General features: G+C 32.7%; 1 protein-coding gene and 1 long non-coding RNA gene across 2 annotated transcripts; one reads left to right on the plus strand and one right to left on the minus strand.

The window, feature by feature from the left end:
• Nucleotides 1-4,713: 4,713 nt before the first annotated feature.
• Nucleotides 4,714-8,751, minus strand: LOC112100389. The gene is made up of 3 exons (XR_002906751.1): nucleotides 8,403-8,751; nucleotides 7,039-7,067; nucleotides 4,714-4,918 (listed from the first exon to the last, which is right to left on the minus strand). It is a non-coding gene; the product is annotated as an uncharacterized LOC112100389 (long non-coding RNA).
• A 208-nt stretch (nucleotides 8,752-8,959) lies between these two features.
• LOC18046958 (LRR receptor-like serine/threonine-protein kinase RPK2) lies at nucleotides 8,960-12,794 on the plus strand. Its single transcript, XM_006444596.2, has one exon. The coding sequence runs from the start codon at nucleotides 9,234-9,236 to the stop codon at nucleotides 12,621-12,623; it is 3,390 nt and encodes a 1,129-aa protein (XP_006444659.2). The 5' UTR covers nucleotides 8,960-9,233; the 3' UTR covers nucleotides 12,624-12,794.
• The last annotated feature ends 2,521 nt before the right edge of the window (nucleotides 12,795-15,315 follow it).

The following is a 15,315-nucleotide window of genomic DNA, read 5'->3' on the forward strand; positions in this document are numbered from 1 at the left end:
TGAAATGGAGGCAATGACTACTCATTGAGTTACTGTATAAACCAACCAACTGACCAAACAATTTGTCTTGAGTCTTGAAATTCCTCTGTTGATTTTTAGCAGTGTTGTGCATACAAACTATCATTAGGGTAATTTAGTCTTTTCAAAATCAACTAACTATCAACGAAAAATTTAACTAACGAAAAGGGGGTGCTTACAAATAAATTAATTTTCACCATTTACTTACAACTGCCACAAAATTTAAGGGAGGTTTTTAAAAATTACTCAAAGTGGGGGAGGCTTAGAGAGAGAGAGCGAGAAGAACGATAAAATTTTAAAATTTTAAATTATTTTAATGAGTATTTTAAATATTTGAAGTAAAAAAAAAAGGTTAATGAGATAAGTTAAAGAATCAAAATATCACTGCCCAATATTTAAAAAAAACTACCCGATACCTGCTGAAATCGATTGCGCCCTTTTATTCGATTCGGCCCATCTCGGCTATTCGCTACTTCTGATTGGCCTCTTCGTTAGTCAATAATCAAAAGTTAAATACAATGAGATTGCCCGCACTGTAGTCTTCTCCTTGGATATGAAATGAATATTTTTATTTTACGAGTGATGTGTTAAATTACTGAATGGATACGCGCGTTGTGGTTAATAAAAGAGTCTTCCTATAGTACAACGCTGTATGCAATACAGCCGCTTCAACAGTAAAAAGGCAACTTGAACAACCGGTATTTTACCGGTTGTTCATTTAATAAATTTTTTAAAATTATAATTTAATACAGAAAAAATAAAATAAAATGAAAAAAATAAAATTTATAAATATTTAATACAAACAATATTTGAGTGAGAAAAATATTTTTAATTTTAATAAAAGTTAAAAAAAAGTAAAATACTTTTGTCTCAATTTTTTTGGTTATATGTCAATATATTAGGTGGATGTTCCAAGTTAATTTTACATTTCCAAATTTCGATTAAACTTTCTCACTAATTGGTTTGCTTATTTCCACTTTCCGATCCATTAGTTTTATGTTTAATATTCCTACTAAACTCGTTAAATACTAGTATTTTGGGTTAAATTCCAATTAAATCTATTTCTCGTTAGATAAGTTTCTAAATTCGGTTAAACTTTCTCCCCATTTGGTTTATGTGTTTCAACTATTATTCCACTAGTTTTGCGTTCAATATTCCAATTAACTTGGTAAGATTTCAATTATATGGGTTAAATATCAATATTAATTTTTTTTGTTTGATTAGTCACAGATCTTGGTTATACTTTTTCATTTATAGGTTCATATATTTCAACTTATTAGTCCATTAGTTTTGCGTTTGATATTCCTACTAAATTCGTTAAGTACCAATATTTCAGGTTACATTCCAAGTAACTTTCATTTTTCGTTGGATGAGTTCCTTATTTTCGTTGCACTTTCTCTCTTACTGGTTCACTTGTTTCAACTAATTATTCTTCTAGTTTTAAGTTGAATATTCCCATTAATTTCGTAAGATTTCAATTATTCAGGTTAAGTACCAAGTTTGTTTTCGATAATTTTATTTTTGATTATGCAAGTCTCTAATTTTTGTTATAGTTTCTCATATGTGGGTTTATACGTTTCAATTATTTTTCCACTGGTTTTGCATACAATATTTCAATTAACTTGGTAATATTATAATTATTTGGGTTAAATACCAAAATTATTATTTTTGGTTAGATTAATTCCTACTTTTGGTTAATCTTTTTCATTTATAGGTTTGTATATTTCAACTTATTAGTCCACTAGTTTTGCGTTGGATATTCCTACTAAATTCGTTATGTACCAATATTTTGGGTTACATTTTAAATAACTTTCATTTTTCGTTGGATAAATTCCTTATTTTTGTTGAACTTTCTCTCTTAATGGTTTACGTGTTTCAACTAATTATTCCTCTAGTTTTGCATTGAATATCCCCATTAATTTCATAAGATTTCAATTATTCAGGTTAAGTACCAAGTTTGTTTTCGATAATTTTATTTTTGGTTATGTAAGTGTCTAATTTTGGTTATAGTTTCTCATATGTGGGTTTATACGTTTCAATTATTTTTCCACTGGTTTTGCGTTCAGTATTCCAATTGAGTTGGTAGGATTCCAATTATATGGGTTAAATATTAATATTAATTTTTTTTGTTTCATTAGTCACATATTTTGGTTATGATTTCGCATTTATAGGTTCATATATTTCAACTTATTAGTCCACTAGTTTTGCGTTTGATATTCTTACTAAATTCGTCAAGTACCAATATTTCGGGTTACATTCCAAGTAACTTCCATTTTTCGTTGGATGAGTTCATAATTTTCGTTGCATTTTCTCTTTTAATGGGTTACATGTTTCAATTAATTATTCCTGTAGTTTTGCGTTGAATATTCTCATTAACTTCGTAAGATTCCAATTATTCAGGTGAAGTACCAAGTTTGTTTTTGATAATTTTATTTTTGGTTATGCAAGTCTCTAATTTTGGTTATAGTTTCTCATATGTGGGTTTATACGTTTCAATTATTTTTCCACTAGTTTTGCATATAATATTTCAATTAACTTGGTAATATTATAATTATTTGGGTTAAATACCAAAATTACTTTTTTTTGTTAGATTAGTTCCTACTTTTGGTTAATCTTTTTCATTTATAGGTTTATATACTTCAACTTATTAGTCCACTAGTTTTCTGTTTAATATTCCAACTAAATTCATTAAGTGCCAATATTTCGAGTTAGATTCCAATTAATTTTTATTTCCCGTTAGATGAGTTCCTAATTTTCATTGCAGTTTCTTTGTTATTAGTTCATGTGTTTTAGCTAATTATTCCTTTAATTTTGTGTTGAATATTCTCATTAATTTCATAAGATTCCAATTATTCGGGTTAAGTACTAAATTTATTTTTCTAATTTTGTTTTTGGTTAAGTAGGTTCCTAATTTTCTTTATATTTTCTCTCATATGAGTTTATATGTTTCAACTATTATTCCACTGGTTTTACGTTCAATATTCCAATTAACTTAATAAAATTCCAGTTATTCCTATTAAGTACCAAATTTATGTCATTTACACTTAAGGGTAGTGAAATAATAATTAGATTTTATTTAAAAATATTAGATTATAGGTAACAAAATTAAATATCTAAATTATTAGATACAATAACTCATATTTTATTTGGGTAATTTTTTTATATCATAATAATAAAATAGTAAAATTAAACTTATATTAAATTTTAATATAATGATTTAATTGATTAACTATACAAAATTTTTACTAGTTTGTATTTTTTAAAATTATTGTGAACTCATTATAATTATTTTCTAGAAGTGGGGTGGATTTATAAATATAGCGGAGTGCAAATACCCCACCCGTACCAAATACGATAATATTAATAAGATGAATTATATTTGACCCCTTACTATTTAAGCAAATATCAACTTATCATATAATAATGAAAAATCTTTATTACAACCCTTAATTTTTTTTTTAATATTTTGAGTCCATAATCTAAGTCCCTTTTTTTTGTATTTTCATTACTTCATAAGATCTCTTGAATTTGATCATATTTATACTTGAGCTTTTAAACTTTATACATATTTATTCTCATTTTAACATTTTAATTGATTATTTTAGTCATCAAATAAATTAATATATTTATTTCAGCTTTCTCTTTACTTTTTAAATATTTTCCTTAACTTTTGAAAACTTCGACAATAAATAAAAAATAGCACATAAAGAGTGCATGCAATTGCTATGTTTCTCATAAAATTACTTTTTTAAAAGTTATGACAACATAAGCTATAAAATGTTTAAACGTACAAAAATTGATACTTTCTTAATCTATTTGTGTTGAATTATTATTTTTTATTTTTCTTTTGGGATCTAAGTCAAAATTTCTTGAACTTGAATGTATTTATACTTAACTTTTGATGTTTATAAATGTTATGCCCATTTTATTATTCAATTAATTATATTTATTTATCTTTAAACTAAAATAAATCAAGAATTAATATTTTTTTGAATTCGAATTAAATTTTTACCGATCTATTTTCTTTTCAAATTAGTTTTATTAAATTCTAATTACTTCAACAAAAAATTTATGTTATTAATTGTAAGTATTATTCGTATTATTATCACTATTATTATTTATTTTTTACTCTTACTACAATTGTTATTATTACTATCTTGCCTCATGAAATTTGCTAAAAAAATTTTTTTTTCTTTTGGTTTAAATGAGTATCCTTCTTTTTATCTTCATTATTTCATGAGATCTTTTGAACTTGATTCATTATTTCATGCGATCTTTTGAACTTGATTGTACCTATACCTAAACTTCTAATCTTTATACATATTTATTCTCATTTTATTATTTTAATTAATAGTATTTACTTATATTTAAAATAAATTGATGCACTTATTTCCATCTCTCTTTACTTTTCAAAACTTCATAAACTTATTAGACTTCACAAATTTGAATCAAAATTTTACAATATAAACAATTAGCACTTTCAATTGTTATTATTTATGAATTACAATCATAGAGATTGACATGTTCTTGTTTTTCTCTGAAAAAAATTCTAATTTGAAAAATAAAATTCTATTTCAAATAAAAAACTGGAAAATCAGGTTTTAGACCAAGAAAAATATCAGCTGTAACTAAAGAAAAATGAATCACATTGGTAAAAGTACTCAATTAAACTGAATCTTCATTAACAAATGCCTGACTACTAATAGAATCACCGGAGTATAATTGAAAATTTGGACAAAGGAAAATAATACAAATAATAGGAGTAAAATAATCCACAATCCCTAAGATTAGAGTACCAAAAAAAAAATTGAAATTACAAGTAACAAGAGTTCAATCTCTATTTTTCAGTATTTACATTCTTGCTACAAATTATTGCTTCATGTCATATTTTCATTTACTCCTGCAACAAACAAGGTAGCAAACAAATCAAAATCCTCCAAATGAAAAACTAAAGATAGAAACTCAAGAAATAGAAGGAAAAAGAATGAAAAATTGGAGAGCCAAGAGCAAAGCGACTAAACAGATGCCTTGATCAACTCTAAACATTCATATCATTTGTGGAACCAAACAAAATGTTTGCGCTTAACAAATCAAAAATATTAAGAAACCAAAAAACAAAGTCATCACACAACTAATGCAAATAAACAACACCATATCTCAATGCATATAAACCAACACACGTGCACAAGAGTACGATCCAAATGAATATTGAACAAATCCATCCGTCGTTTAATCAATTTTACAAATCCACAAATACAATTTCAAGCTAAAATGAGAAAGCCTATCATTCCAGTATTGTTGAAATATACAAAAATAATAAATCATACCTTATAACATTGTAATCAGCACTCTCAGCTAGGAAAATCAACAAGAAAATTATCTAACCATTTCATGTCATTTTTATGCTTAACCCAAAAGAAAAACATAGTTGAACAAATGGAAACATTAATTGAGTTCATAATTGACAAAATTGAAAGCTCACTTAACCTTAGGTTCTCTCACAATTATAATGCACAAACAACATCCTAGTCTCCATTTAAACCTCGTTGGATCTACACAGGCCTAAAAACTCAACTAGTGAAATTGTTTATCTATAATATTTTCATGGTGAAAATAGAAGAAGCTCATCAATAAACAGAATAACCAAACAAGATCAATCCCAAAAGAATTATATTACATGTTACAACTATAATCCAAGGAATTAAGACAAGCAGAAAAATCCAATAAACAATAAAACAAACAAAATTAAATCTAACAATCAAATAACTATAATTCAACTGAAATATTAAAGATTATGTGAGTTTTAGATCATTAAAATATCCCCCCTAATAAAAATAAAAATGCTATTCAATTACATGGGAAAAAATATTCAATTAAACTAAATCTTCTTTACACAAGCCAAAACTCTAAAAGAAGTTTCCATTAACATTACCACTTAAACATAATTGAACCTTTAGACGAACATAATTGGTTAAAAATAATATGAAAATTAGAGTAGAAAACTTCACAATTCCTAAGATAGAGTAAAGCCACAAAGATAAACAAATTAAAATAACAAAATTTCAATCTCTAATTTTCCACCATTTCCATTCCTGCTATAAATTATTGCTTTAAGTCGTATTTTTATTTTCTACCGTGATTAAAGAACGCTGTAACAAGCAGGTCAAAATCCTTTCAAATGAAAAGTTAAAGACTACGGAAACTCAAGAAACAAAAGGAAAAATAATGAAAAACTGGAGAGGTAACACAAATGATCGAACAAGGAAGTTGAACGCAGAACATTCATACCGTTTGAGGAAGCAAACAAAATGTTTATGCTTAACAATTTAAGAAATATCACGTAAAATCACTAGACCTCAATCCATACAAACCAACAAGTACTCTGCAAAGCCTGGTAGTGTGGCAAACAAAGCAATTGACAAGAATAATAACCTACAAAGTAGAGATAATCTTAAAGTGTCTTATCTACAAAATTCAAAAAGAAGTTTTGCATTCATAAACAAGAAAAAAAAATTATAATTTCCTTCCATATGCTATATGTATATCACCAATGCTGACAAAGATCATAATTAATCAAATCCATGAAACACTTTCACTATTTTAACATGCAAGCCGCAGTATCTTAAGTCTTTGTAATGAGAAAATTTAGAAGCACTTTTAAACAAGGTTCAGTTGAATCAAATAATTGGGTCTAATATATAATACATTCAAAGTATAAATGCTAACTCCCATACTAATTTCAACATAATGACCTTTGTTGCATACATTAAAATCATGACTATTACCATGTCCTCAATTTTGTGTCATACAAACAAATTTCATCATAAAACAAAGTACAGTGCTTTAAAAAAAAAAAAAAGGCATTACAGGCTGCTGGGAATGAGGACTAGGGGCTGATGGGGTTGTAACCAAGATCAAAATCAATGCACTGAAACCAATAATGACAGAACTCATGCTATGAATTGTTTTAAATCATGTTTTACACCTAATAAAGGGTTAGTATATTAGAGGGATTGATACCTGGCATGTACTTCAGCAAACCAGGAACCCTGAAAATAAGAAAGAAAAGTTTTGCTCATTTCAAAAACATGCAAGAAAATAGAGCGTCTTCTCAGGTCTTTTTCAGAAAAACTATTCGTTGTAACCTACGCAAAATTCTACTTAGCACAATCGTAAGGACCAATCCTAAGATTAAGATAAAGGCCTGCTTGCTGCACCAGCTTGATAAGCTTCAGCAGATCATAATATCCCTCCAAATAATACTAAAACCAATTAAAAAAAAATAGCAACACATATATTGCAGAACTTATTTAAAATATTACCCTAGATTTGAGACCACAAGCAAACTGGGCCTCCTGATAAAAACAAATTACATGCCATGAATAAAATTATTACAAGTCCACCAGAGAAATTGTCAGGATTATAGCAATTAGAAACCTCTCGTAACTTCATTTATCTTCACCAATGAAGATAGGTCAACATTTAACATTCTTTCACAACCAAGTACACCAAGTCTTACACATAAAGGTTTAAGGTTACAAAGTATAGTTACTTAAGACTCTAGATTTATCGTAAGGCAACTTAGAAAATTCCATTACCACACAAAGACCTGCGTCTATTTCTTATAAACATGGCAAGAATCACATCCAAAGTCAAGCAAATTCAACAACAAGCACATACAGCATATACCCAGCACATACACAACTCAGTAGCCAATTTGCGGCACAAAACAATAGAATATTGTCATAAAACCACCATAATATCATTGGACTCAAATATAAGAATAATAGAAATATAATTGTTCAATTAGATCATTACCCCAAATCACGAATACTAGCGAGACTACATTAATTCATGCCACTGGCAGCAGCACATTATTTAATTAAACCATTCAAATATAAAAAATCAGCTCCATGCGAATCTAGAATTTAAAAGGAAATATACAATAATTTTCTGGAGAGAAGAAATCCCTTTCCACTTATATTGAAGATAATTCAATAAAATGACAAGCCCCAATTCACAGCTCATCAAAACAAACCCCATTACTTTCATTTGCTTGATGCTCGATAATGTAACCTTTTTTTTTAATTTTTGATTTTTTTCCTCTTTGTGAACAACAGAATCTCAAGATGAAATATTGCAGTATGACTTAATTGCAAATCTATCTATTCAAAAGAAAAAAATGACAATCCCTAGCAATTATCATTCAATTATCAATCCCTAGAAATCATCCCAATATTTCAAGTAATAATTTCTCAATTGTAAAATCAAATTATTGAAACTGAAATTTCAAGTAATATCCATAAAATAATCTGAAACTTCAAGCATATTTAATGACATGATAAGATTTTAATCATATATTAAATTAGAGAGAGAGAGCTCACCGAAATTATTGGAAGACATAAGAGAGAGATACAGCAAGAGAGATGATTCATCACAGTGAAAAATTCAAGCTGAGAGTGATAGATTGAAGCTGAGCGCGAGAAATTGAGCAACGAATTGAAGCGAGAGTGACAGATCGAATAAATGGCACTCCTTCAACTATATCTTTGCTCTTTGCTGTGATGGGTGGTGAATATTCTTGAATACCAATTTCATTCATCCAAAATTCCGGATGTAGGAGAAAACAATAACAGAAGAAAACACAAAGGCTGATATTATGAGAGAGAGGGGCATCACAATCCAACGGCAGTGATTTTTTAGATGAGTTAATTGATGAAATAATAACTGCACATCCGGTAGCCAAAATGAGTAATCACGCATATTAACCATTGGATGTATCTACTTCTATCTAACGGTTGTCTTTTTTTAAAATAAAATATTAAATTTAGCTGTATGAGATACAGACGCTGTATTACAAGCGGACCCTTAATAAAATCCAGATTAGAAGTAGAAGATTAAGAGAATGTCTGAAAGAAAATCTTTAAAAATGACAAAATCATTTAGAAGACTCTTTAATTGGCAAGAGACAGAAAAAGCAGTTCCACTTTAAAACATCTCTACTTTACTTTGGAACAACACAAGTCTTCTGTATACTAGTTGTTTACAGTAACCACTGCAGAGTCTTACACTCTTCTGAAATTCCACACTCCTTAACTTCTGCAAAACTTTCTCTGTTTCTTCCCCTCCATGTTACTACTTCATAGCTTCTTGCTTCTTTTCTAAGCTTAGCCTTCTTCTTTTTCTTCCCTTGGTACCCACTAAAATTCTCAAAAATGCCAAGAAGATCACAAATATATAGCCATCATTATCAACTTCACTTACTCCTACTTAATAAATTACTATGTTTTCTTGTTGGTCTCCAAATTATCTGCAGTTTGCTGGCTGTGGCTTCTGCTGATGGTCTTGCTGAAGATAAGAATGCACTGCTCCAGCTCAAATCTGCTATTACCGAAGACCCATTAGGATTAACTTCTAATTGGAACCCTAAAGACACGGACTCATGCTCGTGGCACGGGGTCACTTGTGACCCACTTTCTGGTCGCGTCACATCTCTCAACCTTTCCTCCAATCTCAGCCTCACCTCATGTTCTCTGCTCTCTCTCCCACCAGCAGCTGGACCTGGAGGTAACTTTTCTTTCCACTTTCCTTGCTTGCAGTTGCATCAGCATGACCGCGGAAATATCAATAGTAATTCATCAGATAAATTAAGTGGAAATCTGTCACGTGCAATTGGTGACCTAACTCAACTTAGGGTTTTGTTGCTTGCCTTCAATGGGTTTTCCGGAGAGTTGCCGCTGGAGATTGGTCAACTTTCTCTTTTGGAGATTCTTGATTTGAGTTTTAATTCTTTTCACGGACCTATTCCACCCACTCTCCAAAATTGTTCTTCATTACGACTTATTAATTTATCTGGGAATCAATTTAACGGAACAATCCCGGCATTTTTTGGACAGTCTCCGGGTTTCCAAGTTGTTTCGCTTTCTTTTAATTTGTTAAGTGGTTCAGTTCCTGAGGAATTTGGTGACAATTGTGTGAGTCTTGAGCATATTCTTTTGGCTGCAAACTCACTTACTGGTTCGATTCCTCCAAGCTTGGGGAATTGCACTGAGCTTCGGTCTTTACTTTTGTCTTCGAATATGTTGCAAGGTGATATTCCTTCAAGTTTTGGTCAACTTGTGAATCTTGAAGTTCTTGACTTGTCCCGGAATTTTTTGAGTGGTATTGTACCATCAGAGTTGGGCATGTGTAAGCAGTTAAAAGTTCTGGTACTGAGGAATGACTATGGCCCTCTGTATTCAAGAGAACATGGTGACTTGCCAATTCAGCCGGTGGTTGATGGAGGGGAGGATTATAACTTTTTTGATGGTGGATTGCCTGATAGTATTACTAGACTTCCAAATCTTCGTGTATTTTGGGCACCGAACTTGAATTTGGAGGGCATTTTTCCTCAAAACTGGGAGTTGTGTTCTAAATTGGAGATGCTGAATTTAGCTCACAATTTCTTCACAGGACAAATACCCGCCTCCCTTGGAAACTGTAAGAGCTTATACTTTCTTGATTTGAGCTCAAATAACTTGACTGGGTTGCTTCCTGAAGAAGTTTCTGTGCCGTGCATGGCTGTCTTTAATGTTAGCCAAAATCTTTTATCTGGAGAAATTCCTAGAATTTCTCACAGTGAATGCTCTAAGATGTCTGTAAATTGGTCAATGTCACATGTTGATTTGATTGGTTTTTACACAGCTTTCTTCTATGAAAATGCACTAACCAGTTGTGCTCCTTTTTCTTCTCCTTCCAATGGTTTGTTTATATTACATGATTTTAGCAACAATCTCTTCACTGGTCCAGTTCCACCCTTTCTAATTGATTCAGATAGTTTGTCTAGTAGGCCTTACTATGGTTTTTGGTTGTCTGGGAACAGTCTCAAGGGCAATCTTTCGACATATCCATTTGATCTGTGCCTCAGTTTGGATGGGCTAATCTTTGATATTGGAAACAACAAACTTATTGGCGAAGTTCCTTCAGATATGGGTAGCCATTGTAAATGCATGAAATTTCTGAGCATGGCTGGCAATGAATTTGTTGGTTTAATTCCACAGAGTTTCACTAACTTTGATTCCCTACGTAACCTCAACCTCAGTAGAAACCATTTGCAAGGTCCCTTACCATCCTATATTAACAAGATGGAGGACTTGAAATTCCTTTCTCTGTCCCTCAATAACTTTACGGGTGCAATACCTTGGGAGTTAACTCAACTGGCTTCATTGGAGGTTTTGGAACTTTCTGCAAATTCTCTCTCAGGAGAGATACCCTCTGAATTTTCCAAACTTGAGCATCTGAATGTTTTGAGGTTAGATCATAACAATCTCACTGGAAGGATACCCCCTGGCTTTGGTACCAGATCTTCGCTCTCAATATTTGATGTGTCTTTCAACAACTTGTCTGGATCTGCCCCTCGGAACTCTTTGATTAAGTGTGAAAATGTTCAAGGAAATCCTAATCTTCAACTGTGCCATACTGATCCATCATCCTCCGAATGGGAGCGGCAGCATTCTGGTAATGTTTCCCAACAAGAAGCTTATTCCCCTTCTGAAAGCATACAAGGAAACAGCAGTGGGCTTAATCCAATAGAAATTGCCTCCATCACATCAGCCGCAGTCATTCTTTCTGTCCTGATAGCCTTGGTGCTTTTGCTTATATGTATGAAGAAATTTTCTTGCAATTCTATAGCTGATCCTGGTTTAGTTAGGAAAGAGGTTGTAATTTGCAACAACATTGGTGTGCAGCTGACGTATGAAAATGTTGTTAGAGCTACAGCTGGTTTCAATGTTCAAAACTGCATTGGAAGTGGAGGTTTTGGAGCTACATACAAGGCTGAAATCATTCCTGGAGTTGTTGTGGCTGTAAAGCGGCTTTCTGTTGGGCGGTTTCAAGGTGTTCAACAATTTGCTGCTGAGATAAGAACTCTTGGGAGAGTGCAGCATCCTAACCTTGTAACACTGATAGGCTACCATGTCAGTGAGGCAGAAATGTTCTTAATCTACAACTACTTGCCTGGTGGCAATCTGGAAAAATTCATCCAGGACAGACCAAGGAGGACTGTGGAATGGAGTATGCTGCACAAGATTGCCCTAGATGTTGCACGTGCCCTAGCTTATTTGCATGACGAGTGTGTACCGAGGGTACTGCACCGTGATATCAAACCGAGCAACATATTATTGGATAATAACTTAAATGCATATCTATCTGATTTTGGCCTTGCAAGGCTTTTGGGTACTTCAGAGACACATGCTACTACTGATGTAGCAGGAACTTTTGGATACGTTGCACCTGAATATGCAATGACATGCCGCGTTTCTGATAAGGCAGATGTGTATAGTTTTGGTGTTGTCCTTCTTGAATTAATATCTGACAAGAAGGCTTTGGATCCCTCTTTCTGTTCCTTTGGAAATGGTTTCAACATTGTGGCTTGGGCAAGTATGTTACTTCTGCAGGGGCGACCCTGTGAGTTCTTTACAGCTGGGTTATGGGATTGTGGACCCCATGATGATTTGATTGAGATGCTCAATTTGGCAATTATGTGTACTGGTGAATCTCTTTCCTCCAGACCTTCTATGAGGCAAGTAGCACAACAGTTAAAGCAGATTCAGCCGCCAGCATCTTAAGAGGAAATTTGTCCCATACCCACTTCTGTAAGTTAACATGTCAAGCTAATGAGTTGTGTAATTCACCATTGTTTTACTACTAATTGTAGCTACATTTCTTGTAAAGAAACCGGTAGAATTCCCCTTCTAATATGCTGTAACCATTCTTTCTCGTCAAATATATGTCATATATTCCAGTGGAAACTGTTTATTTGATTTGACTTGTTTATTCGTTAAATAATTATTTATCCATTATGCTGCCCTGGCCTACTGATGGTTAAGAAAGTGCATGGGAGATGGGGAGTACCCATTGTTGCAAACTTGCAATGAGTAAATATCATACAGAGCTATGGTTAGTGTAAAACCGATATGGGGATGGTGTGTTTGTAAATTGTCACTAACAGTGTTGACCTAGATCAAATTTCTACTTGGTCAGAAGTGTATCTCGTTAAGCGACGCAGACAAAGTTGCATGGTTGTAAGGAGCTTAAATATGGGAAACACTGATCACCAAGGAAGGCAAGTGGAAGTTCCAAACGGGATCCTGCAAGGTTTTCATCTTCCTAATTGCCTGTTCTGTAGAAGGGGACTGTGTTTCATAAAGTCGAGCTCATCATAGTTGAATAGGTCAAATGGGGCTCCTAGGGTTGACGTATGAATACCTGGCCGTTCTGTCATTTCACTTTTTCTTTTTTTTACTCAACGTGAGGTAGGCTTGGTGGTCTGTTCTCTCATCTTTTAGATCAAGGTATCTGTATTAGTAGTGACAAGGCCTCGTGTTGATTTTTCAATATTAGGGTCCCATTTGGTTTCATAACTGAGAAGTCTGTCTAAGAATTAGAAAGAATGAGAATGACTTTTAACAACAAAAATCATATTTTTGGGCACAGCATTTTGAGCAGCTGTATTCCAATTTCCAAACTTTTCTTGGTGGAAATAGGTGAAAGTCATTTTCTGTGTATTGGAAAATGAAAATCATGGGTCCTAGCCACTGAAAACAACCCAAAAAGGGATGAATTCACACAAATGTTCACAGAGCTGCAACAACTTTTAGGTAAATTTTCTTTTTTCTGTTGCTATAATAGTAAGTTTTTGTTTTAATACAGCCTTATAGGCCTAGATACTCTGTGATAATCCAACTCCATTAACTTAGATTTTGCAACTAAAAGAAGCAATGTGCTCGGAAAGTAGATTGGCTACTTCAATTTGACATATGGGACCTCTTTAATGTCTTCTGCGTAAGGTAATTAAGCAGCTATTAAGAGTAATTTATCGTCTATTACTTGAATTTGGTTTGTTGATTTGATGAGTCACTAACTTGGAGTACATGTACATTGTAATAATCTTATTTAAATAATTATATTAGTTTCTTATTATAGATGTTTAAATCTTGATATCCTGCAATTTCTGTTTCAACTTCAAATAGGTTGCTCACAGGCACATGCCAATTCGTTGCAACATCCAGGTCCAGGTAATCTTATCATTTCCAGCATGCTAGTATTAGTAATCAGTTTTTATCAGTGGATGATGGTGGTTACCAAAATTGCGGATGCAGAGTCAAACCTAGATATTAGTTCATGCCCACAGTTCCACGAATGTTATTTGCTGGCTTCCGTAAAAACAAATGTACACAACTCTTAATGGTGGAAAATTAATAGTACTGGGTACCTAATATATAATTTCAATACTTCATACGGCAGCAGGTTAACTTACTACAGTTTAAAATATTAAAAATTGTTCATCTGGGTATTGATTTGTCCCATGGTTAGGTAAATTGACAGACGGTGGTTATGCATGAATTTAGACTCTTATCAGGCTTATCGATTCGGCTGTTTTGCTCTGTGCATTTGTTGTTAAATTCAACGGGATGCGTCTAGTTACAGTTTCCATCAATATAAATATATAATGGTATCATCTGGGACTGGTTAGATTGTGGGCTTAAACATTGACATTGCAAGATGTATGGTCCAAAGAGTTGGGGTTTTACAAGGAACTTCCATGGAGCAGAACCAGGAGTCTCATTGACATTCAGTCACTAAATTGCTAACTGGGTGAGGGCAGGGCCTCGAGATTAACATGTGACCAGAAAGGATGGATAGAGCAAAGTCCCGCCAGTGGTGCTGATATGTAATTAGTCTTTGTGATTGAGTTAGCGTAACAGGCATGTCGGGCTGGCAACGAAAATTTGCAATGCTCTCTTTGATCCATATATGTGGTTCGAACTGGAAGCCTCATGGTCACGGGACTTAATCTGGGTTAACCTCAGAAATGGTTACTTAAATAGACCATTTGGCATCAATCACGCCACGGCAAAAAAAAATAAAATAAAACAACTCACATGATAATGATGGTCGTCAGAAATAAAATTCTGAAGATGTGATATTGTCATATTGATATTGAAGACCGGTGGCTGAATCTGGATTATCATGATTATGGATATGGCTTTGAGGTATATACAGGTCTAGCTAGCTGGCCATTATCTTTAATCAAAAGATGAAAGGTTGCGTGTGTGGTGATTGGTGAGTAAACACATGAGACAATGCCAATGCAATGACGGAGATTTAGAAGGCGACTTCTGGCTGCTGCTTCTGCATCTGCACAAATAGGATGATTTTGGCTTTTGCGGGTACGCAAAGAAATTCCAAAACAGCGATGGAGAGGGTGGTGTAATTAAAATGAAATCGTCAGCCCGTTTGTCACTTCAGCTTGTGCTG

The sequence above is a fragment of the Citrus clementina genome, unplaced genomic scaffold (assembly GCF_000493195.1).
Source record: "Citrus clementina cultivar Clemenules unplaced genomic scaffold, Citrus_clementina_v1.0 scaffold_3, whole genome shotgun sequence".
Taxonomy (NCBI): Eukaryota; Viridiplantae; Streptophyta; class Magnoliopsida; order Sapindales; family Rutaceae; genus Citrus; species Citrus x clementina.

Coding starts and splice junctions, on each gene's coding strand:
- LOC18046958 (XM_006444596.2), top strand. CDS start 9,234: ATGCCAAGAAGATCACAAATATATAGCCATCATTATCAACTTCACTTA.